The sequence below is a fragment of the Synchiropus splendidus genome, chromosome 5 (genome assembly GCF_027744825.2).
Source record: "Synchiropus splendidus isolate RoL2022-P1 chromosome 5, RoL_Sspl_1.0, whole genome shotgun sequence".
Taxonomy (NCBI): Eukaryota; Metazoa; Chordata; class Actinopteri; order Syngnathiformes; family Callionymidae; genus Synchiropus; species Synchiropus splendidus.
The window spans coordinates 17,221,685-17,246,744 of record NC_071338.1 but is presented as its reverse complement, the minus strand read 5'-3'; the positions used below and the strand labels follow the sequence as shown (position 1 = coordinate 17,246,744).

Here is a 25,060-nt window from a genome sequence, read left to right as displayed (position 1 = left end):
TATTGGGTTTATCGTCTGGAGAAGGTCCTTATGTTGGAACTATTGTAGCTATCATCTGTTTTTGTTTGTTTCCTTTATTATTATTATTAGCAGCAGCAGCAGCAGTAGTAGGATGAGTTCTCTGAAGAGCTGGGACATCACTCGCCACTGGTCAGGTTTGTAAGCAAGCAAGTTGATTTGCGATGCAAAACCCCTAACCACATGAGAACTTGTTTCAACCACCTAACGGCTGCGAGTATTATGACACTATTTTTATTATTATGTATATTATTATTAGTATTAACAGAATTAAGTCGGCCAAAAAAAATGTTGTTGAAGTACGCATATGATGCAATATATGAGGTGTATTTTGTGTCGCTTATTAATTGCATTGCAAAACATTGCAGGCAAGTAAAATGTATATGTGTTATGGACAACGTATGTTGTGTGTTTCACGCTAACGGTGACGTAATCGCGTAGTCGACAACCCCTCCCCTCCACCTGCTGCGGTGACGCGCAGCCGTCGGGAGCGCGCTCAGTCCCTACCAACCGGCGGCTCCATCTGTTGTTCCCGGCTGCGCTCGCTTCCAATGGACTACGAGACGAGAGTCTTCCCTCACACCGGCGGCTATGGACGCTACAACCGAATCGTGGTGGTCTTCAGCTGGTTCCCTACATTCGCCGTCATGCTCAATCTGTTCAGCGACATTTTTTACACCACCATCCCGGATTCGTACCACTGCAAGCCGGACCCGGAGCTTCTCCCGTCCGCCTTCCTCCTCAGTAACTTCAGCCGGCAGGCGTATCTAAACCTCACCATCCCCTGGGTGAACGGCTCCGGACTGAGCCACTGCGAACTTTACAAGTACCCGCGGAATATTTCCGACCTCACCCCCGACGTCCCCAGGCAGATAGTGGGGTGCACCAGGGGCTGGGAGTTCGCCAGACCCGCCGGTCTCCAGAGCAACTTCGTCACCGAGGTACGAGTCCTTGTTCCCGTCATTGTTCCGTCCAAGCCCGATTCTCTCTCAGTCTTCCCCTCAACTGCACCCTAAAAGTGTTCCGCCGGTGTTTTCCTCCGTCGGTTCGTCAACACGCTCGACATAAACCGGTCGAGTTGGCTGAGATTATCAGCTGCAAACGTGTTATGTGTCAATATTGAACAGTTGAAACAGAGTTGGCTTCTCCAGTTATCTTGGGGCTGATAAGTCCTCTTCCCAACTTTGAACAACATATTTATCTCACATTTGTCATAAGAAACTTCGTGATCAATAATCGTTTTCGATTTGTTTTGCTGCTCCCTATTGTTTTGACCGTTTATTTGAGCAGTTCTCCCCATGAAAAACACCCTGCCTGGGGCTCACACTCCATCCTGATGTTTAGGGTGGTCGGTATAATGTAGAAACACACTAAACTTTGATGTCACAAAAATCAAAGTTGGGTGAAACACAAACCTGTCCTCTCTTTTGAGAATATCAAGAAGATAGGAGAATCTTAGTCATGAAAGAGCAAGTTATATTATAAAGGAATCAAAGAAATTGGAAAAATTATGTGCAATTTATTGAGAACATTTATGGCACGTTTCCAAGGCCAGTGTGAGAACAGGTGGTATCTCTCCAAACTCATTCTTCTATCCATCCATCCATCCATCCATCCCATATCATTTAGCTGGGTCATGGGGGCAGCAGCAGGAGCAATGAGACCCTAACTTCCTTCCGACCAGAAATCTCAAGCTCTTCTGGGGCTATGCTGAGGTATTGCCCGGGCCAACCAAAGAGTATAGAGTTGTGCCATTCCACAGAGCGGAGCCCGCTCTGTGGAATCCTCTCGAACGTCACAGGTGAGGTGTCCTGAAGACATCCTCTGATGATCCTCCCTCCCAAAGCCATGTAGGGTGACTGGACAGTTATATCATTCAGTCACCTCGTGACCACAGGTGCATGCAGGAATGTAGATCAACCAGTAAATTGAGTACTTGGCCTCATGACTGCAGATGCTGCACCAGTTTGTTTGTTGAGCCGTCTTTCACTTGTGAGCATGTCCTTGAACTCCAGCACCCTGCGGAGGGTCCCTCCTTCATCCCAGACAAAGACATTCCTTCCTTGCTCAGCTGAGAACAGCGATCTCAACTTTTTTTTCCTGCTTGCTTCACATTGAGCTGTCAATCTTCCCAGCGAGAGCTGAAGGTCTCGGTCTGAAGATCCTGTAATCTGAGAAATTCAGTCCAAAAATATTGTCAACTAAGCGCACACACACTTCATGAGGTTTTTGACTCCCAAACAGTGAGTCACAGTGTATGACAGCAGCGTGTAAAAGATGCCTGACTCATTCAACAAAGAGTTGAGTCATTTGACGTGTACGATCTCTTGTTCCTGCATTCATAAATGAGCTCAGCTGCAAACCATTTTCCTGGGTGGTTTTCATCCAAATGCCTATTAAGAAGAGACCAGCACCACCTTAGCAGATCGTTGCCATAGGTTACCTTTGGTCATTGTGCTTCAGCGCGCAATATTTTCCATAGATGCTGCTAACACAAAGGAAACAGGTGAAGACAGCAGGGTGGGACTGTTTGGCTCAAGACAAATACTGGCTCTAGGAAGTGTTGGGTCCTTCCCGAGACCTTGGACACACGCAGTAGCATTACTTTCCTTTTCTTGTTGGCGATAGTCTCGAGTACTGGACAGGAGAAAAAAGCTTGCTGGACTCTGAAAGGGATCTTCAGGGATGATTCATAAATGAAATATTATGGTCATGGATGTTAGTGTTGTGAAGCTAAGATAAAGCACAATTAATCAGTTAAACTTGTATTACTTCTTTAGCTAGCTAATGTGGATGCTATAACTAGTTTTAAGGCCTTTCACATTCAGTGTCATACAATTAAATTAAAGACCCAATTATGCTGCTCTTGTTGAGCCTAATAAAAGATCTCCTTTGACTCAGTCAGATGATTGGCAACACCATGAATATCATTGAATAGGAGAGGACATAAGATAGGTGGCATTGCTTGATCCAAGTTGGCAAAAACGTCTGCTCAAAATAGGGTCATTTTGACGCTATAGTGCCATTAATAACATCACTCGGGTCATATTGGTTTCCGTCAGTCTGCTATGCCTATCCCCCATCTACTACACCCCTCCCTCATGTAAGGCTTGTCAGAGTTCCATCGTGTCGTAAGAAGGTTGTGTGTTCATTGCCTTTGTTCCTGTGTGGTATGCACGACCACAGCGCGACCACAGTGCCAGTGTAGGTGGTTTTGTCTTTTTTTAAAGGAGTGATTCCTCGCCATCCGTCGGTAGGAACTTTGCTAAAATGACCCAAGATCTGTTGAGCCACTCGGGAATTCCCCCGTCAGAGTATGCTGAAGTGGCTGTGGAATGTTTGGGAGTCACTGATAATGTTACAGCAGTGACTTGGGCAGCAGACAGCTGGTGGAAGATGAGATGTCACCTTCTGATTGGGCAACAACCTTGGGCTCCACGATGACTTCAGCTGCTTCTTCGAGATGCTACAACATTTTGAAACCAGGTGTTCTACCAAAGTCAGGTGAATCGAGAACAGCGTCTTGCGAGACAGGCCTCACTTGTGAGCCGCTCGGAGCGCAGCGCACGGTCACAGAGTTTGCCTGCCACGTGCTGGGACGAGCAACACATGGTATCAGCAAATGAAACTGCCTCGCGACATACAGTGTAAAACGAAACCTCAGGTAAACAAGCACGAGACCGAGATTAAACATTGCGTTGCAGTTCAGTGGTGTCAGCCGCTGCTCTGCCTATAACAGCTGCTGAACATTTGGCCAAGGAGCTGGTCCAGACCTCCTCTTAAACCTCTGGCTCTTCCCATGCACTTGAAGCTGAATGTTGTTACACAGCCCCAAGTGTCTCCATGTCACATTGTCGACTACTTTTCTAACCTTTTTTCTTTGTTCTGCATCCAGTCGTTTCAATTTAACTTGTTAAACGGGAGTGGTGACTCCAAAACCAACGAAGTGGCCGGAGAGCACGTTGTTTGTTAGCTTCTTCTTTTTGTTCAAAAGATGGAACTAAATTATATTATTGAATCATGTTCAGCATTGAATTTTCACCCAGTTTGCATGGAAAGTTCTCAAAGAACTTCAGTCGCTGTTGTGGACAGGGAGGAGCACTGTTACGACGCAGACTGATAAAAAGATGAGCAGCTATGGATGAGATTTAAAATGGTGTGTTTTGAGACTCTCTTCTGATATTCCAGCCTCTGGGCAGTGGCTGGTACAAGCCGATGCCATTCTTCTCCACTTTGAACACAGCTCCGCCCTAACTTAATAACGCTGTCAGCAGACATCTTAATTCGATTACCAACAACATGATCTACATTCTTGCTCTGCTGCACACTATTCTCTGTGTCTCGGCTCAAAAGGTTGGCTACTCCCAGCAGGTTGCACAATCGAAATTGTGATGTGTGAAAGTACTCATCCCATTATCACGGGCTGAATGAATCAGTATCAGCTTGCCATAAAACATTACATTGTTTTTTTATTATTTGAATTTCTCCTCTTGATTAAGAAACAAAAACTGATTGATAAACATTTAGTCTACCGGGCCCGGGTCACGGGGACAGCAGCCAAGGCAAGAATACCATAAAATGCCGGTGTCAACCTCATTCACATAAGGGGCCACAGCAAAGGTTGTGGGCCTCACAAAATTCATATTCTCATAAACCAAATTCTTTTTTACTGAATGCAATTTTTCGCATGAGTCATCGGTACGGTCAATTTCAGCTTGGCTCTGCATAGTAAACAAGAGCAACTTGAACATCAGAATCTCTGTCAGCCATTGCACCTGAATGGATCTAGTTTTGGGTGCACTTCTACAAGTTTCTCCCCAGCGTTTTAGCCGCTTAGGGCCCCTCTACACCGGGATTTCGTGCCTTCCCACCCCACCCCCCAGCTACTTTTGTTATGCCCTTTCTCCGCATTGCTTCTTGAAAAATGCCTGGGGAGAACCCCGACTTTAAGGTACAATTTGATTTTGCTTTTGGGCAAACTATATGCGTTAAAAGCTCTTGCATGCTGCCTAAAATCACTTGGCAGGATGTCAGGCCATGGCTGGAGAACCTCCTCACATGCCCAGGTTCCCAGTGACATGGAGGTGGTGTAACTTTTCTGTGAGCCTCACAAATGGCCGTCCTCCTCACCCTATCTCCCAAGGACTGTGAGACCAACCTACAGAGAACACTCCTTCCCATGGAGAACAAAGGCTCATCCTTGCTGCTTCACATTCACATGCTAATTGTCCCAGTAACAGCTGCAAGGCTTGCTGGAGCCAAAAGGACAACAGGCATAAATGTGATCCCAGGCCAGTGAAAGTGAAAACACTCTTCGCCCTGACTGGGCTGAGTCATTCCGCCCATAGTGGTTATGAACTGAACTTGAATTACAGTGTCGAAGAAGTTTTAATTCCACATTTTCGTTTGCGCACAAGATACTTGCGAGTTGTCGTTGAAAGTATGGCATTCTGCCTCGGCCCCGTGTCTCTCCCGACTCTATGGATTCTCTCAGATTGCCAATGGAAAGCTACAGGTTTGTGAATACGATCTGTGCGTTCACCTCACGACTGTTTTGTCTCTACAGTGGAGTCTGGTTTGTGGTGATTACTGGAAAATCCCCCTTCAACACATCTGCTTCATGACCGGATGGATTGTGGGATACATCTTTTTTGGCATGCTGTGCGACTGGTATGTACTTTCCTCATATCAGTGCAATTATTTGGAGTTCTTCTGTCATGCGTAAGTGAACATTTGTCCGTGGTCCTAGGTTGGGTCGACGGCGATGCTTCCTCCTCTCCATCAGTCTGTCCAGTCTGCTGGGTGCTGCTGTGTGTCTGTCTAGCAGCTCGGTGGTGTTCCTGCTCTTGCGACTGGCTCATGGCGCTGCCCTGGCTGGAGTCTTAGTAGCTACCTATGTCGCGCGTAAGTACTTCAGATATATGTGTCTTTGTTCGTTTGTGCTACTCAAGCCGTGTATTGTTTACAAACACAGAAGTTTGTCTAAACATATATGAACACTGCCACTTTGAGCACACAGTGAAGGGGACATTCGTATCTTTGTCATGTGACGCAGCCAAATGTTCATGTGGTCACAATTTCATTTTCAGTGGCTTTTATTTCAGTTGAGCGTGTGAGGTGCAGTTGTACGCTCACTTATTCACTTATTTGCTAGGTTGTATTTGACCCTTAATACAGAACCAAGCAACTGCCATATTTTCCGAATAATAAATAGCAGTTCAATATCCTAGTTGGGCTGGTCCTACTACTTATACTCAGGTGCGTCTTATATCATTTCACATGTTTTGAAATGATATTTCACACTGCTCGACATGACCAAGGGGTAAACATATGATGCCTGGAGCCTGGGCTTCTTTATGCTATTCCTTTGCAATTCCTTCTATTCATCCTCCCTTTTATGTTCTTAATGCTACCTTAATACCTGCAAATATATTCCATTAACATACCAGGGCTATCTATTTTTTGGTTACACAGAGTATTTATATATTCATTCTGTTGTTATTGTTTTAATTTGCCAACATGAAATACCTGTTCTTGGTCTGGGATTTTGTAAAAGAAAAAAATCCCCCAAAAATGCGACTTCTATCCCAGTGTGACTTACACATGTATTTTGATTCTTCATGATGCATGTTTGAATGGTGCAACTTATACTTCAAAAAAAATACTATTGAAGTTTTAATGAGCACAAAAAAGATATACGCCACCTTTGTTGGCTTATTACGAATTCAACACTCGGTGTTTCTGAAAACTAACTGACCTCTCAGCAAATGTTCTTCAATTGTTCATAATTCCTCCAAAGTGGAACTATGTAGGACACATTCTTGATCTTTGGGTAGTGTTGTATTGCTGGAATCAGGAGCCATTCTATGAGTCCAAGTGCTCAAGCCTGGTGTTGGATCGGTAACCTATGCGGGTATCTGTGCATCCCTAGTTCTGGTCACAAACGAAGACGGTGTTTGTACCTCCAGTGTGGTCACATGATGTCAGCAGCCTTGTATGAGAACCAGGTCACACCAGTATGCTCTTCTTTCTTATCGTGTATTGGTTGATACTGGTGTTGGTGACACTTTAACTACAAGTAGTCAAAAACAGCAAAAGGCACTCCAGTACCAGGGTAGGTGCGGGCCTCCCATTACCCTGGCTGTACCCCAGGAGAATTGCCTTTCTCTGGTGTTCTTAAAAACACAACATTCCTGAGGTGGAGACTCCTGGTTCTTCATGAGTGATTCCATGTGGAAAAACACATACACTATCTCCAGCTCTACCCCTGCACTCCCACATTCCTGCAGCACCAGGACCCAGATTAAATCCAGGCTGATGTCGGGGAGAGCAGAAGAGTTCTGTTTCTTGGCCGTATCCTGTCGGCATCGCTTCTCCCGGGAGACTGGAAAACAATAACAGGACAGAAAAGAAGGAAGTAGACAGGAAGTGAGCTCCTCTTTCTTCCACACGCATGGAAGCTTGAAAGGAAGATTGGAGCTTGAACTGAGCTCATGGACCAGTACCAGTACAGTCAGTTGAACACATTTACTGATATTCTTCAGGATGTATTTCACAGTGATCCCCAGCCGCTTTCAAGTTTGGGACAAAGTTGAAATACAATCTCTCCGCTAGTTCAAAGTCTACCCTCAGGTCTCCTGCGGCCAGGATATTTCTAGAAACTGCTAAAGGAAGTGCTGTTGGAGATGCCTTTACTGCTTTGGTGGTGAACAGGGGCGCCTCTTCTGATACCACGTCCCTACTTCATGTTCACTTCATGTTCAAATGTGCAGCTTTTTGACTTTTCTCTCCACCAGAAAGTCACCACTGTCTGTCACTGGTTTGGATCCTGTCTGATCCTCAGCAGTGACATTAGTATAACTGACTTAATTCCGATCCTCTCCGTCACATCTAGAATCATCGTTACAATGCACACCTCCTTGAACCTTGGCCATGACTCCCACTTGGTGAGTTCCAGGATGAGATTGTTGCCAAAAAAACATCCGGCCTCATTCTCCAACTGCACCATCTTCCATGTCTGCCAAAGGACCTGGTGCACATGGCACATAGACATGGTCACACTGTTGTATTGTCATTGATGTGAGATTGATCCCAAAATAGCGTCTAGCCCCGTAAAATCATTCTCCAATATTGTGAGGCTGCAGGCCCTTGTGTTTGTGAGCTGTTATCTGTGTTTTGATGCGCCGCTCTTTCTCTCAGGGCTGGAGCTGTGCGACCCTCCCCACCGGCTCATGGTCACGATGGTCAGCGGATTCTTCGGGGTGTTTGCAGAGCTGCTGTTACCGGGCTTTGCTGTTCTGTGTCGTGATTGGCCCGTTCTCCAGGCCGTGTTGACTCTGCCGCTGGTGCTTCTGCTTTCTTACTGGTGGTGAGACAGTTACCCACTACGGACCGGTTTATATGCAACACTGTGACAATGTTGAATGTTAGTGTTGAAGTCTAATGTGCTACTCTTGTTTCCAACACTGCCTTTATATAGAGAACGTGTTTATCCTCCCTAAAAATTCAGCGTTTATTTTTTTTTTTTACACACACATCAGTGATTTTAGGCACCAAAACTGAAGCTGTAGACTCAAGATACAGGTGGTATAAAGCTTGATTTTCTGTAGCTGAGCATAATAGCACTTTGTTTGAAAACAGGCATTTGCTTTCTGCCAAACCAAAACAAAACAAAAGCTGAGGGTTTATTTATAAGGCTTTAGATGGCGCTCCAGAGTTCTTTGGGCAGCAACTGGTGATTTTTATTTCATTGCTACCTTAACTATTAGCCGACTATTAGCATATATCTATTGTTTTTTTATAAATCAAATATTGGTTTTCTAATACAAATGGTCACAAAAAGCAACACTGAGTGTACGTTACAAGTTGATGTAGTCGGAAAAAAAAACATTACCACCCCTTTAAAAAGTTCCATTCTGTGGAGCAACTTTTCAAAAGAGCAGAGAATGGTGAGTTGCAATGTAACAGCAGAGAAAGAGGGCCTTTTTAAACTATGTGCCTCTTAGCAAACAGGCGTTCACTTTGACAAAAGCTGAAGTTCTATTATAGATTTAGTCTTCATGTTTTCCATGTTCCAGGCCGATTGACTCACCTTCTCTACACAGCTGTGACCCACTTGGAGTGACCGTCTGTAACTATAACTGCTGTGTTTTTCTCAGCTGCGCCTCGGTGTTTCCCGAATCTCCTCGCTGGCAGATGTCCACAGCCCAGATCCCTCAAGTCAAAAAGAGCCTGCAGGAATTCTCCACCAGGAATGGCGTGTGCCTGCGTGATGAAATCTACCCGGGAGAGTCTCTGCTGACGGGTACACTAAACACCCACACCCTTGTGTGCTCTTGAGGGATAGCCACTGGTGTTCTTGTCTTTATTTGCAAGACATGAAGGTTCTAATGTTTGTGTCAGGAGATCACTCACTGGATGCTGGAAGTGTTGTTTGACTCTCGCACCTACAGCATCAACATTTATATGTCAAATTCCTCCCAACTCAGAGATCGACTCTGCGTATGGTGAGGAGAGTCAGCCCAGATACTACTCCATTTTGGAGCTTCGTCGGACCCGTGTCATCTGGAAGAACTGTCTGATTCTGAGCCTCACGCTGTGAGTTTTGGTCCTCTGCCCAGATCAGGTTTTATATTGACCATGAAGCTCATTCCTGCTCTTCATTCCAGGTTCATTGGGACAGGGATCCAGTACTGTTTCACCAGAAACCTACACATTTACTCCAAGAACTTCTACTTCAGCTACTTCATCAGGACAGTCACTGGAGCCTTGGCCTGCATCTTCATTTGCATCTCCGTCAATCACTTTGGTCGGCGAGGGATGCTCTTGCTCTTCGCCATCATCACTGGCTTGTCGTCGCTGCTGCTGCTGGCTCTCACGCCGTGTGAGTTAAAATGGTCACGACTGTCCGACCTCCACACTGTCACATGATCACTCTAATGCTGTTTTTCTTCCCGCGTGTCAGACCTGCGTGGTGGTCTGGTGTTGGTCTTCTCTGTGGTCGGCCTGCTCTTCTCGCAGGCCCTCGCCATGCTCAGTGTGCTGTTTGCTGGGGAGGTGATGCCCACTGTCGTGAGGTGAGACACACAAGGGCTGCATGTGACAGCTGTTGATGTTGGCCTTCATGAATGAATCATTAAAGTTATGACCACGGCAGGTGGGAGTGAAGCCACAACTGATTTACATGTTAGAAGTGTCCAAGTGTTGGCGCTGCATGGGAGCAGGGTCGGGACACGTTTGGGGTGACTCGCGTTTCAAATGACACGCCAGGGTTTCCACCGGGCTTTTTTTAACTATGGCAGAGGCGTCGCACAACAACCTTCCATTAAAAAAAACAAAAACAAAAACGCATCCCTTCGAGTGGTGATAGAGAAACTTGTGACAGTCAAAGCACTAGTTTTTAATTCAGAGTAGTGAATGGGTCCAAGGCGTCCTCACGCAGTCCGTCTCTTCACATGTCCACCTTGTACAGATGGTTCCACTTGGTTTTAATACGACACATTACATTTCATCTATAAAAGGAGATGATTTTTCTGATGGCGTGGCAGCTCTCCTTTAAGCTGTGTGGAGGAAACCATGCATGCTGCTGGTGACATTAGTGACGTCAAACGCTGAAGGTGAAACATCTGAACTCCGGTGACAAGTTGTTGGATTAACCATTCAGCATCCAGAATTTACCGTGACTTTCATGTTGAGGGAAAGCCATCGAGACAAAGTGACATGGAAGAGAAGATCGTCGTGGAGCTTGTTCACGACTCACCAAGTTGATACTCCGAAGGATCTGATGGACCCCGAGATGCCGGCAGCCATATTTTACTTTGTTTTTTTTTACTTCTCACAAAATTTAGATTGAGACTAAGATTATTGTTTTTTTTTACATTTCGACTGGAAAGACATTATGAAGTCCCAAGACCTACTTTGGCTCCTGCCAAGTCTCATTTGGTGTGAACGTACTGTACCTTTACACCATATTGTGATTTTTTTTTTCACCCAGTATTGTTGTTTATATGGATTTTTACTCACATGATCATATATGTTTTTGCATGATCGTATACGTTATCATGTGCAGGGTTCTCGCCAGGATTTTTCCCTCCGTGTAGTGGGGCTTGGGGTCTATTCAAATGTGTTTTTAATTTAAAAATATGTCTTTTTTCATCTTACATTACAGCCAAAAATGAATTTTGAAGGTCCTGAAAACTGAAGTTAGATAGTGGTGAATATGAAAAGATGCAGTACACACACCAGACCTGTGGGTGGTGTTGTTTTTAGAAAGTTGTACATATGCTGTTTCTCCACCGGTCTTTGACTGTCTTTTTCCTGCGTCTCTTCTCGTCCACTAGAGGGGGCTGCCTGGGTCTGGTTCTGGCTGCCGGTTGCGTGGGCATGGCGGCCTCCTCCGTGATGGAGCTCCAGAACAACGGCGGTTACTTCCTGCATCATGTGATCTTCGCCTCCTTCGCCGTCCTCTCCGTGCTCTGCATCATGCTGCTGCCAGAAAGCAAACGCAAGCCACTGCCAGACACGCTGAAGGAAGGAGAGAGCCAGCGACGGCCGCCTCTCTTTCTCTCTCCCCCCAACAGAGACAACCTGCCGCTGCTGCACACGCGGCAGCCGCTGTCAGAGTACAACCCTGACAACTACTCGCGTCTGGTCTCAGCCACCAGGAGGATGCTGGGCAGAGATAATTTGCCCTACAGGATCGCTGTTCCGGCTCAGCCTCCGCTGCTGTCGGAGAGTGAGACCCAGGGAGCCGAGGAGACTCTGAGAGATGTTGCTTCCTGAATGGCCCTCAGTTTCATAGACTTGGATTATCCTTTGTGACATACCTCTGACAGACTCCAGACACTTCAGCCACTTCCTCTGAACAGCTGCTCGTGTTACACTCTCAGGTTATATTGGACGTTTGCGCCTATCACTTCAAAAATGGCCCTCTGCTTTTGTTCATGCAGGAAACAATCAGAGCTTTTTCTTTGTGAAACATTTCTGCAACGTGTTAAACTGTGTGTCCCGTGTTTCCCAGCGGAGCTTGTGTGGCGGTGACCTTGGTTGACCCCTGCCGCCAGATCCGTTTACAAGACATGCGTCGGTGGTGTTGGCTCCAAAAGTGGAAAAGTAAAAATCCCAAACGTCTTAGGACCTCATTTGATCTCGTCTTATTGGATTACAGAGACATTTCAGCTTTCTATTGAATCTAAAGTACTGTACTTCAGAAATCCAAACGGTGGAGCAAGTACTTCTAAATGCCCAGAAGAGGGAGCCAAACAGCAAATCAGCCAAAGAAATTTTTGTACTTTTTGTCTTTGTAGATGGCGCTGTTGCTCGGAGAGTTGGTCCAAATAAAACATCAGAAAAACCTGAAGTTTGTGTGCAGATAATTGACACTTGGAAACTGAGTTTGTTTTTGGAACAATATTTTCAGAAAATGTCTCGGTGGTGGAGTGGACGTCGACACCTCGACTGGCCTGGGATCAACACTGTGTGTGGACTTCACCTCTGCCTTTAGCGCCATGGAGGCCAACATGCTTTTACAATGTCTGGTGACACTAGCAATAAACAATGAGTCAATGAACAATGAAACAAAAGTAATATTACAATAGTTGCATTTTAAAAGTTATAGCAGAATAAAGGCAGAGTGACTCATTTTCATTTTTTTAATGCCACTTCTGCTTTTAAAAACTGCTAGTTGTCCGGTGTGTCTCACGTCCCCATTCTTGAATACACTCATTGGTGTTGCGGGTCCATGAAGGAACTGAATTCTCCATCGTCCTGTTGTGAAGGTGTGTGTAGTCACGTTGTCAGGTTTGAAAACAACTCGTAACCAAAATGAAATGAGCAAGGAGTGAAAACTATCTAAAAGTATCGCCATCTATCACCTTCTGGCAGTGAGCTCCAATTTCAAACACGAGTCTGATTCATTGCCTTGTAACTGGGTTGCCTTCACAAAACCTTTACTGCTTCACGAACTAAGATCTTCACTTTTGAAATACTGTACCCACAAGGTATTGCAGCAGGACTCTCTTGAATCTCTGAAGTAGCCTTGTCTGACGTGACCAACTGGACCTAGATGAGACTGGACCATGTTATTATTAGCAAACACTATTGAGATATCAATGCAGAAAAAGCTCTTCACTGTAAATGGGATCAGTCTATGCTTTTAGTTGCGGCAGGACATGAGGGAAGTGGCCAGATGCTTCACATAAAAAATCATTTTCATTCAAGGACACGTCCGTTTTCCAATTTCCAATGTGATAATTCAACTCTCAAGTTGGAAGTACAGAATATGACCTGGCCCAAAACGATGGAATTGTGTGACAGGCCTGTGCTGTGTGGCATGTTTGGTGCTGCCTGGTGCATTTGAGCTGGTTTGGTGTCGTATCAAGCACTTGGCGACTATAAGTGAGTCATTTTGAGGATGGAAGAAATATTTATAATACTGTAGAGGAAGGACACCCCACACCCGAGTAATGTCAGCAGGTCGAGCGGCCTGTTGCTTCAGGAACATGTCTGTACGACGGTTTTTGAAAAATCTGACAAGAATAATACATTCTTTCATGAAACTGGCTGTTTCTGATCGGAGCCTCACTTTCAGACCAGGAAAAAAAAACGTCAGCATGACTAACATGGCTATTTCCAAACTCATACAGCCTGCAAGATTTGGTCGTGTCAGCCATGGTCGCCTTCGTCTTATTATCCAACTTCTTGTGTTGCTTCTTCTCCTCTTGCAACCGTAGCTCCGCCCACAACTGCAAATTCGTCTGAAGTTGCCTAAATTGAGTTTATGTTAATCGAATCTCAGTTTTATTCGGATAAATGTATATTAAATGTGCAATCACAACATAGAGAATTCTATTATTCAATGAAATAAGCAGTTCCACGGCCCACTTGTGCTCCGGACTGAGCATGTGCCGAAGGTTGCAACTGGATTCATCACACTGACAAAGAAAAAAAAAAAAAGTTATTTGAAATACAGCCGTCTAACAGACTACAGATACACAGTATCAGCCTTGTTCATGCCACACACGTTTCATTTTAAACGCGCATCAATGAAGCCCCTTGTTCTCCAGTGGAAAATGGCGAGGCTGGTTGTGCTGTTCTCTTCTGAGGAGCAGTACATTCTTCCATCTTAGGTATATATATATATATATATATATATCTATATCTATCTATCTATCTATCTATATATATATACATATATATACACATATACATATATATATACACACACATATACATATATATACACATATATATACATATATATACATATATACATATACATACATACATACATACATACATACATATACATACATACATATATATATATATATATATATATAAATAAAACAAAGCAAAACAAAGATTTGGCAGAATCAGAACGGCTTTGTTTATTAAGACACAGATTCCATTTCACGCTGACTTTATTATCAAACATTCCCTTGAGCGTGCAGCCAAAAACTGCACTGCACAGAGCAAAGTCTTGTTAGTTGGGCTGGAGTCAATATTGAGAGGCCATTTTCAATTCCACTATTAGCTGCCTTGGAACATATAGTTGTGCTCTACGTTCTTTTAGTCGGTGTAAAATCTGCATTAAAAGATAAAACCTAGTATAAAAACACAGACAAATCATAGTGAAAAATGTTGCAGTATTATTATTAAAACAGACGAAACCAAAGTAAGTGTTCATTCACATCCTCTTGACCACGCCCCTGATCCTCTGAGACGTCTTAGAAAAGAGGGACTTCGACTTCTTGGGTTCAAGAAGGTGGAGGTTTCCTTCAGAAACGCTCCTCACGACCCTGAGTGGCCTGTTCTCCGAGCCTGCTGGCATATGAAACATGTTCATCCTGAACGTTAGCTCCGCTATTTATTTCAGCTTTGCCCAGTCTGTTCATGTGGGGCCCCTACCTGCGAAGCGATGCACTCGGAGTGGATTAGGGGCGACTGAAGGCTCCTTCCTCACCCGCTTCGGTGCAGAAAGTTCAGTAACGTCGTCTCTACTCCTGCAAGAAACAAGTGATTTTAGAACAAGAGATCAAGTGTTATATATATATATGTATATATATATATATATATAAATAAAACCACAGGTGATAATGTCAAGGCGACCAAACTTACACGTTGAATTTACGCTTCCCTTGTGCTGCGGATGTCATGTCCATATATGAAGGATTTGCTCTTCTCACGTCCTGTAAGGTCTGTTGTCTGCAAGAGATGAACAGTTCAACAAAATGCTGAGAATGAACCAGAGACACAAACATTATAATTGATGGCGCAGAAGAGAAATGAAATCCTTCTCTTCAGACTTTAAAGTAGTAACCCTCCTAAATCTGTCGGTGAAAACAAAGACAGGGAGGCCATGTGGGTGGGAGAGGGTCAAGAGGGGCCAGTGGACAAGGCTAAAGGAAGAGGAGGAAGGAGACCAGCCGTCCAACCCATGAATACGTTCTCATGTCATCTCACACGGGGTAAGAGGACTGAACTGTTGTTTTAATGTGAGGATCAAATGAAAGTGAAAGGACCCTGCCAGGGACACCGTCTGCAGGGCAGTGGAAAGATGAGCGCAGGCGTGGGAGGAAAGAAGAAAGAGGTAGATGGAAAAGAAAAACAGCACTGCGCTGACAGCCCTTCTGTCTTTGCTGACATGACCGCCACATCACCTCATTTCTTGTCAAGCTCCACGTGTGAGGGCGGAGGCCAGAGGGGGAAGGTGAGCGTTGGAAAGCGTCAGACAGTTTGATAGCACCACTGCTTGGCTGAGGCTGGAGAGTATTTACCGTTTTGGCAAAGCCACATTCCCATTGGTTCTTGGTGGCTGCAGAGGCTGAGTGGGAGCCACAGCGTGGACCTTCGCATCATCAACCAGGTTCTGGAGTGAAACGGTTGTATTCACTGCCGTCTCGGCCTCATCCTCGTGGACTTCGAAAGTCATGTTGGGGTCCGCGGGAAGGTCAGGTGCAGTTTTGGGAGCAGACTGTGGCGTGCAAGGGAGCGGGAGCATGCCCTCTTCTGAGGCCTGGGCGGCCGACATGGGGCTCTGACACGACAAAGACGCAGCCAGATTCCTCCTGGTGGGCATCCGTGGTGGCGCCTCCTGCTTCACGTCTGTCGGCTTCCCTCCGCCTGAGACCCCGGAACAACCTGAGGAATGGACAGGCTTCAACAACACAAACTTACTGTTACCTGGAGCAACCAGATAACGCCTCACTACATACATGTTTAAAGGAATATTGCTGCATTATGATGGCGGAAATTAGATTGAATACACATGGTGCTGAAAAGTTTCGGTTGGAACTTTTCAGCACCATGTGTTGGGCGTAAATCTGAATAGCACATGAGGTGCCATCACTCTCAAGCTCAGCGTGGACTTCCCATGATGCACTGCAGCCCATCCAACCAATCAGAGCTGTTCACCTTATGATATGGATTTCCACTCCAAGTTTGAGCCACGTTACATTAGAAATGACAGGCCTTTCATTGACATTAAAGTGTTAAAATGCAACGTTTTTCTTGAGAATTCTCCAGGGTAGAATCTCCTAGAATAATAGTTGTGTGGTCATAGAACACAGACAATTTCAAGGCATTCCCAGCACATTTAAGTTTCCTTGGAGAGAGTAAAATTCATGACACGGCGAGCTCTTTGTCAAACGTTTAGGATGAGGAGTGTGAAGACGTGCTGCTGTCTTGCGTGCTGGACAGTAAGTCGTAACATGACGCCATACCTCTGGGCGAAGGAGCGCTGCTGCCACATGACCTTCTCTTTGCTTTCCCATTTGCACCTATGTTCAGAGGGACAAATGATCAGCAAAACAAAAACACAACACCAAAATGTCCAAATAAGTGCACACTCACTGCAGGGCGAGCTCTCGTGGTACATGAGATGAGAAAAAGACAGCAGCGGTGCCAGGTCCATGCCATTGTCATCCAAGAGCCTCGGTCTGTCACAGGTCATGTCAGCGTCCTGCTCCTCGCCCTGGTCGGCCCAGGCCACCTCTCTCGTGCGCAGGACTATTTTCTTTAGCTCCTGGTGCTCCAGCTCCTCCACTGCTCTCAGCGACCCAGCTTCATGCGCCGATGCGAATCGCTGAGTGTAAGCAGGCAGCACGATGCTCATCATTCTGGTGGGGCAAAGGGCGGCTCAGTGAATCAAACACACCCATGACAGCAGAAAGTGAATCCTCAAGGCCACACACTTTTGCATGCGCTTGTTCTCCCGGTCCTGCAGCGTGGTGAGCTCAACCATCTGCTTTATCTGCTCTTGGAGGTCACTGACGTGGAGCTCAAGTCGGTGACAACGCAACTCCTTTTCCAACACCTAAAAAAGATGTCAGAACATACCACCAAAGTTAACAAACTACATGATACTATACTTTTACATAGATGCATAGCAGGGACCCCATACTTAAACCTTTTACACTTACAATGGGCATCAGAACTGCTCTCTGCTTATGGATACACGTATATCTTCAATAGACCAGTACAGTAAATGTGATCCGTCCAAGCAAGACAAGGTGCACTCACCTCTGAGGCCTGCTCATTGGCCTTCAACAGCTTCATCTCGTTCTCAACGCGATGCAGCAGGCCATCATTCTCCACGAAGCGCTTTTTGGTTTCTTCCAAACGTTTGCAGATGTGCTGGTGCTTGGCGTGTAAGCTTGCTACCTTTCGTTCATGCTTGCCCGTAGCCTGTCACAGCAACCCAAGACCGATGTAAGGCATTTCATCATTCAAAAACTTCTAAAGGCAGCTTTCTAAAGTGCATTCAGCAAACCTCACCGATCTGATGAAAGCACCTAATTTTAAGTGTAGACATGCAGAGCTGCTTTTACGTCCGACACGTCGCACTGCATTATGGGAGCAGGCGATGCCACACATGTGAAATAGGGAGTCCCGATACCTACTTTGCTGTACTCATAGTCCAGGCTTTTAGCTAGGAGGGCGTCTGCAAAACATGAAAAAAATGGCCCGATTGACGTAGCTTGGCCGCCAGATGCCGACATATACCAGCGTATTCTAGCAGCCAAGCTATGGTCGACAATCAGGCGTCCTTTTTTCAGACGCCCGGACGCCCTCCTCGCGAAAAGGACTCTGGAAATACTTGTGCATAACGGCACCCGATACCTACTACAGTGTTCCCGCGCTGGATTCAGCGGAACAATCCTCGATGCTGCGCGGCACCGCGACAACAAAGCCCAGCATGCTAGCTAGTGTGGATCGTATTGTTAGCATCAAATGTCTGTATGTTCACTCATGTCATCAGGACATCACTAGTTTGAAACATTGATGGGTTTTTAGAAATGCCGCCTTTTGGAGAAGAGTCTCGGCCAGAGCACAATCTGAATTTAAAAGACAAGCCAGAAGCGATGTAAGACACCAGTAAGAAGGAGTGAAGGATGAAGGGAGGTGAAAACAGCTATTTGTCGCAGTCGTCTACCATTGTCTCACTCAAGTAGTATCATCTGTGAAGGACCTCATGGGCCAAGAGACAGTCACATCCAAATCTCTTTTTCCAGGTACAAGTCTTTTATGATTCGCCGTGTGAACATAGACCAGGCCCCAGCAGAGTGACCTGCAGTACTTTTGAATGCGACTGAATGTCGAGGGCGGAAGCTGCTTCTGTCGTTGGAAACCACTCAGGTGCAACCTCACAATAACACAATGTTAGGAACCTCAATCACAGTCCACAGAGAAACTACTGGTGTGTGAGACCGTTTTTGAGGTCACTTCAGGTTTGTTTGTTTGTCGGGCGTCTCTCTGATCACAAAAGCGATTATCCCTGTGATATGGGTGGGTAAACTCAAACTCACTGACTGCCCAGAATTCGTCTATGGTTCAATTCAAAGGCTAAATATAAGAAATATAAATACTATATCTTGTGATGCAATCAGATGAAAGTCATGAGTAAGCATCTTATGACCACTTAAAAAGTGAAATTCTGTTTTTTTTGGGTAATGGAAAATGTGTTAACTACCTTTTCAGTATTCTCGTTGGCACATAAATATTGGGCGTGCATTCTGTCCTCCACGCAGTAGCGCTGGCGCAGCTCCGTCTCCTTCAGCTGTCTCTCCAGATGCAGATGCTCTCTCCTGATTTGGGCTCGGCACGAGAAGATTTTCTGCAGAGCCTCTGACACCCTGCAGCAGTGACATCGCACGGTTAATATCCAAAAAGTATATGACGGCAAAACTGAGAAAAAGAAAATGTGTTTGACCACAAGAGAACACAATCCATGTTTCACTTGCTGTTGGTTTTTTTTTTTTAGAAAAGCAAAAGCATAGCTTTCAGTCAGACTCTGTGCAACCTGATTCTGTTCTAAAATCATTGTCAAATATGCATTCAGAAACAAGACGTTTGCACTTAGCATTGCTATTGCTAGCTTGACAGGACTTTTGATATTGATGTCATTTCCTCAAAGCAAATCAAACTTTTAGTCCTCAAATTTGAGGACTAAAATCAGGACAGTGCAAAGGTGAGCGGAGCCTGAAGCAACACACTTGCGTCAACACAATCCACCACTCACAGCGGAGATTTAAATTCAATGCCGCTTCTTCTGATACTGTATTAGGGTTGCAACTGACGACCACTTTGATAGTTATTTGGAGCAACCACCAGCATCTAAAAAAAAGCAAGCTATTCACACATGTACTGACTTCTGGTACGTCTTACCTTTTTATCTCTGCTTGTTGCTGAGATGGGAGGGTGTTGGTGGTGCCAGGCGCACTTCCCCTCTCTTCGTAGTGTTTAAGTTTCTGCTTTAACTTCACAATCTGGAAGAGGAAATTCAAAGTTAAAACAGTAGACATGTGTGACAAATGCATCTGCGAGTTTCACCAGATGAAGAGAGCAATAAACAATTTTTGAACCATATTAATATGTGAACCTATGAACACACATGAAAACATTAGAGAGAAGTAGCTTAGTAAAAGCTTGGGAAACAATATCAGGAATTAGTAGTTCCAAAATGTTTACCAAGAATGATAAATCGAGATTTTGACTTCAGATCATTTACCTCTTGCCGTTGCTTCTCACATATCACAGCGTACTGGCCGATGTGACTGTCCAGACTCATGACATTGCTCTTCAGCTGGTGGATGAAAGGGTAACTAGAGGTTAACGTCACAGTCAGCATTTGCATGGGCAAACAGCAGGAGCTCATACGTACAGAGGACTTGATCTCCTTTGCTCTGTTGGCATACTTCAGTGTGTTATGTGTGTCGTCGTAAGACAGTGAGGACGGGCTGACGTTGGCGATCATAACTGTGCGGCAGTTTCCTCCTAGAGAATCCTTCAGCAGCCGTGTCAGTTTGCTGTCTCGGTAAGGGATGTGCATTTTCTTACTCTGAAATGAAAACAAACACAAAACAAGGGATATAACAATGATCAATTTGTCAAATCAACATTTCGCGATGTTTGTGTCTCACTTCATTTATCAAACGCTTTGAAAGGTAACAGCCAAATTTAGAAAATCACCAAGAAAGAAAACATGTAGTTTTAATACATTATCAACAACATTAAAAGTGTCATGAAAATGTATTTCAATTTGTGTTGTGAATAAATAAATAGTTTAAAAAACGGTTAGTAACATGATTCATCATGATTTGAGACACAAAGAATCACTTGTGAATGTGCAGTACTGAGCATAACCAAACAGTTTTGACACATTTTATAGCCGTTATTATGGTAACTTAACCACGAAGTAGTAGGTCATCAATTAGGTGTGTTCTTACTGACTCACGTGTCCATACAGCGAATCGACTTCTCTCACCTTTGGGTCAGCAAGCGCATTGATAACATTTCCAAGGGCCAGGAGTGAGCGGTTGATGTTCGCCCCTTCACGCAACCTTGCCCCCTTGGCATTGGTGGCGCTCGCCCTCTCAGAGCCTGCCAGATCTATCAGGCTCATTTTAGCAACACAGACATTTGGATTGAGACTGGCGGTTTTGTCCTGTTGCTGCAAATAGATCTGGAAAACATTACACAGTACATACATAAATTCTCATGGGTAAAACAAGATGCGACTCATATTGAAGTTGATGGTGAATGTACAAGGCTGAATAAAGTCTGTGTAAAGCACCTGAAAGACAGCATGGGATCGTGATGAGGTGGCGTTTGCATCAGTGGGGTGCTGGGTCCGGTTGCGATTGCCAAAATCCAAAGCCTCGAGTATGTGCTCAGCTGATTTTGGCTTGAAGGACAAACACATGAAAAAAATAATGATTTAACATTGAGAAAGTAAACTATTGTTTACCAATAAACCAAGGTGAATGGGATAACATTTGAGCAAAAGTAACATGGTGTGGCTTCCACACACAGGTAGGGAACATGTTTATCACCTCTGGTTGGCCAGACAGAGCACAGAGAGGCAACAGGGAGCACTTACCTTGTGTCGAGTGAGACCTTGTACGACTACTCCTTTTGAACTATCTTCTCTTACTGCCAGGGGGCCTGCATTTGCCAATAAGTCGCGGATCTGTTCATTGTATACCTGTAACAACAAAAAAATAAACATTTTCTCAAAAAGCTCTTGTCAGTTCCATGTGATCACACGCACCATTTATTCAGAGTGAGCGACAATATATTTGTCAAAAATTACATGATGCACTAAAAAAAGAACAGACTAAAAAGCAGCTTCTTTAATAATCACAGGTCTACAAAAGCCCCATGGAAACTGAAAGAAGGACTTAAGGTACTTGCCTCAAGATAAGAAAATGCGACCGTGAACTCCTTCTCCTCCTTGGCATCATCCATGCGGCGGAACAGCTCGTTCATGGTGCGATACATCACCCCAGGCTCACTTTGTGAGCCTAACATGGTGTGTGTTTTACCAGCTCCAGTTGCTCCATAGGCAAAAACTGAAAGGAAAATAGATGAAAACACTATAGTTGAGTGACGATACACATGCATTCTTATCACAAAGGAATTAATTTAAACTTGTTAATCAGACGACACATTTCAAGGATCAGGGTGTTGTTGCATCACGCACTAGCTGTATTTGATGATTTCAACTTTCACTCAAATGAATCAAACTGACTTCAAACTCCAGCTAAAAAGGCAATATTAAAGTAGTTATAGAACTAGTAGTATGAGGAGCTAGAATACATCAAAAGGGCAAGAAAAAAAGACTTCTTGAATGTTGAAAATAGTAAACACATGGAGTCCCTATCGAAATGAATGCTAACCTGTCCTTTACAATTAATGGAAATAGATTAGATCGAGTGTCAGAGGTGACATTTCTAGATTTCAGTGCAGATGCTCATCTCTCTCATGGACAGTGCACATGACAAACAGCTGTATTTAATGAACAAAACGCCCACATTTGCTCTGCGGAGTTGAGGTGTAGCGGAATACTTACTAAAGTAATACAGGACTTGAATAATGGTCTTGAATAATGTTTAAGAAGATTACAGAGTGCATGCGAATGAACAGTTCGCTAAAGCTAGAGCTAGGAGAGAGACAATATGCTAAAATCACACAGAGACAAATGTACACTGGAATTATGGGAGGGAAAGAGTGGAACTCACTGACAAAGGAAATGAAAAACCTACACACCATGAGAGTCCTCAAGAAACTTAACTGACACCTGAACTGGTGGAAGACACAAACATTCAAAGTAACAAAGTAAGGTTAGCATGGACTAAAACAAACACACACTATAAGCAGTGAGTACAAAAATCGCCTTTTGCACAATCAATAGTAACAATTCAAATTATATTTTTTAGACTCCAACAACATGTAATCCCTGCATTACTGCAGCTCCTAATGAACAACGATGTATTTGTGTTTTCTACCATTTAATGCACAGCTGGATTCATATGGTAAAGATATTGAACCTATTTTGTCAATGAAAGACAAAATCCATCAGTTGAGTACCTCACAGTTGACTAGGAGTTATTGACTTACCTGTGCAGTTGAAGCCGTTCATCACACCGTCCAGTACACCTTTGGTAGTATTCTCAAAAATATCTACTTGTGTTGAGTTCTCGCCAAAAACATTGTCAAAAACAAACTTGAGGTCTTTGTTAGCCCTCTTGTTTATATTCCTGTTTCGGACTCTTTGTGCACCAAAGCATGCCTGGTCCTCTTCCTTGGGGTCAAATATGAGCATGTGGTTATCGACCACCTGGACCACGTTCCGGCAGTTTTCTCGCTTCTCATTCTCACTGGCAGGCCTTACTCGTACCACCACCTTGACGTGGCTGCACACGTCAGTTGCCATCACGTTGTGTCCTCAGAACTGCAATTCCAAAAAACAAAAACAATGATGATGATGAAAGATCTGGAAAGTATTTTTCCACACCATGTTATGCTACTGCCTTATTCCTATATTGACAAGAAATACAACACACAATACCAGCATAATTAACAACAATGCATACTAGTGGGATATGAATTGTTCAGTAGTACAACATACACCGTCAACACATAACAAAATGATTGTGTGTATTTAAATATATAAGTAGGTAAAAGTAAAGTAAATTCACTCACTCACAGAAGTCAATCCAACCTGACTGGGTTCTAATCTAGATGCTTCCACGATTGATGCAGACGCATCTCCAGAATCACAAGGAGCTTTGTGATACTGTGTTCGGCAATGACAATCGGACCCCCTCTACCGTGAACACTTACTACTAGACCAGGCGAAACATTTCAAATGACGTCTCAAATCATTTAAAAGTCTGCATCGAATTGAGTGTTTTGCAGTTGTATATGGAGCCAATGCGATGCCCGGTGACACTATAAACAACACAAAGTCTGACGGAAATCTGCTAACGACTGGAGCTAACAGTTAGCTACCGCTAGCTGCTAACGGCTCTCGAGGGCGTCGTGTTCTTATCCCCGTTTAGTCATTTGATGTCATAACTTACCCCTTTGTGCGAGACAATGAAACGTCGCTTCAGCCAGTAGTGCTGTTCATGCGGCATCAAAAACCTTCACATACGCTCGCTTCGTGAGTCGAACGGCACCGTGCCACACAACCAGCGCCAATATTTTCAAAAAACAAGCAGGCTTCCTGGCTTCATGCTGATTGGCTGTTGGGGGCACTTGACGTAATGTAGGCAGGACCAATGGGTTTTAAGGGCACATTTAAGACTTTCTTTGTTGTCATTGCACAAAAACATATCACTGTATTATGGCAACGAAATTTTGAATTTTGAATCTAAAATATATATATATATATATATATATATATATATATATATATATATATATATATATAAACTGTATTGCTGCTATTGTCCAACGTTCAGCAACCTGACAGCACCAGGAACAAAACTGTTCCTGAATCTGGTGGTTCTGCATCGGATGCTGCAGAACCGTCTGCTGGATGACAGGAGGGAGAACAGTGCATACTGGGGATGAGCAGAGTCCGAGATGAAAAAAATATATATGTCGGGAGCCTCAGGAGCTGAAGAAGTAGTATCTGCAGTTGAAACAGTGGACTGATTTAAAAAAAAATGGAAAAAAAAATGGCAGAGGAGCTGCCACACCAGACAGAAGCAGTTGACACAAACATGGTATCTTAACAATGTGACATTCTCTGTCATATTCCATCTGTACGAGGAACTCTTGATACCCAAGCTAGCACATGCTTCACTGGTAGCTGGCCCACTTACCATTCCAATCAGTTAGGTCGGGTCTTGAGATCCCCCTTGACCTGTGTTCAGACAGCCACTATAGTCAAAAGACCGACCGGCAGCTCCATGATTTAACCTCTCCATCTCTGCCACCGGAAGTCCTATGTCATGTAAACTGAAACACCGACTATGTTATGAATTCAAATGTACAATTCCAATGACTTGGTTCATCCTCGTCGGACAACTTGTAGATGCCGAACCTGGAACCGTGGACTCCAGTTGTTCAGGTAGTCGCATCGAGCAGCTATTTTGCCGCAACACCTCTGTGGTCTCTCCACCCCATGTTCCACTTTACAGCAAAGGACTGTGCTGTCTCTTAGTGACACAACTAAGCCTGCCCCCTCTTTCTCTTGACATCATGGAGCAGGATGTGCTCACTCAGTTCAGGAAGCTGAACCTTCGGAAGG

General features: G+C 44.4%; 2 protein-coding genes across 6 annotated transcripts; one reads left to right on the top strand and one right to left on the bottom strand.

The window, feature by feature from the left end:
• The first annotated feature begins 531 nt into the window (after nt 1-531).
• On the top strand, nt 532-12,376 carry slc22a31 (solute carrier family 22 member 31). The gene is made up of 9 exons (XM_053865590.1): nt 532-959; nt 5,585-5,688; nt 5,768-5,922; nt 8,218-8,386; nt 9,177-9,322; nt 9,507-9,615; nt 9,687-9,901; nt 9,983-10,094; nt 11,358-12,376. The coding sequence occupies exons 1-9, from the start codon at nt 570-572 to the stop codon at nt 11,797-11,799; spliced, it is 1,842 nt and encodes a 613-aa protein (XP_053721565.1). The 5' UTR covers nt 532-569; the 3' UTR covers nt 11,800-12,376.
• A 2,030-nt stretch (nt 12,377-14,406) lies between these two features.
• LOC128758944 (kinesin-like protein KIF18A) lies at nt 14,407-24,943 on the bottom strand. 5 transcript variants are annotated; one of them, XM_053865455.1, is made up of 19 exons: nt 24,854-24,943; nt 24,633-24,768; nt 22,918-23,251; nt 21,712-21,869; nt 21,398-21,502; nt 21,092-21,202; nt 20,783-20,980; nt 20,180-20,356; nt 20,027-20,101; nt 19,684-19,784; nt 18,989-19,151; nt 17,539-17,703; nt 17,211-17,332; nt 16,870-17,135; nt 16,740-16,796; nt 15,795-16,158; nt 15,136-15,222; nt 14,926-15,020; nt 14,407-14,841 (listed from the first exon to the last, which is right to left on the bottom strand). In XM_053865455.1, exons 3-19 carry the CDS (start codon nt 23,231-23,233, stop codon nt 14,705-14,707), a joined length of 2,697 nt encoding a protein of 898 aa, XP_053721430.1. In that variant the 5' UTR covers nt 23,234-23,251; nt 24,633-24,768; nt 24,854-24,943; the 3' UTR covers nt 14,407-14,704. The 5 variants fall into 5 exon arrangements, with proteins under 5 accessions (XP_053721430.1, XP_053721431.1, XP_053721429.1 ...); XM_053865456.1 differs by having other exon boundaries at nt 14,407-14,602; nt 14,689-14,841; nt 24,633-24,921; XM_053865454.1 differs by having other exon boundaries at nt 24,633-24,921.
• Between the last annotated feature and the right edge of the window lie 117 nt (nt 24,944-25,060).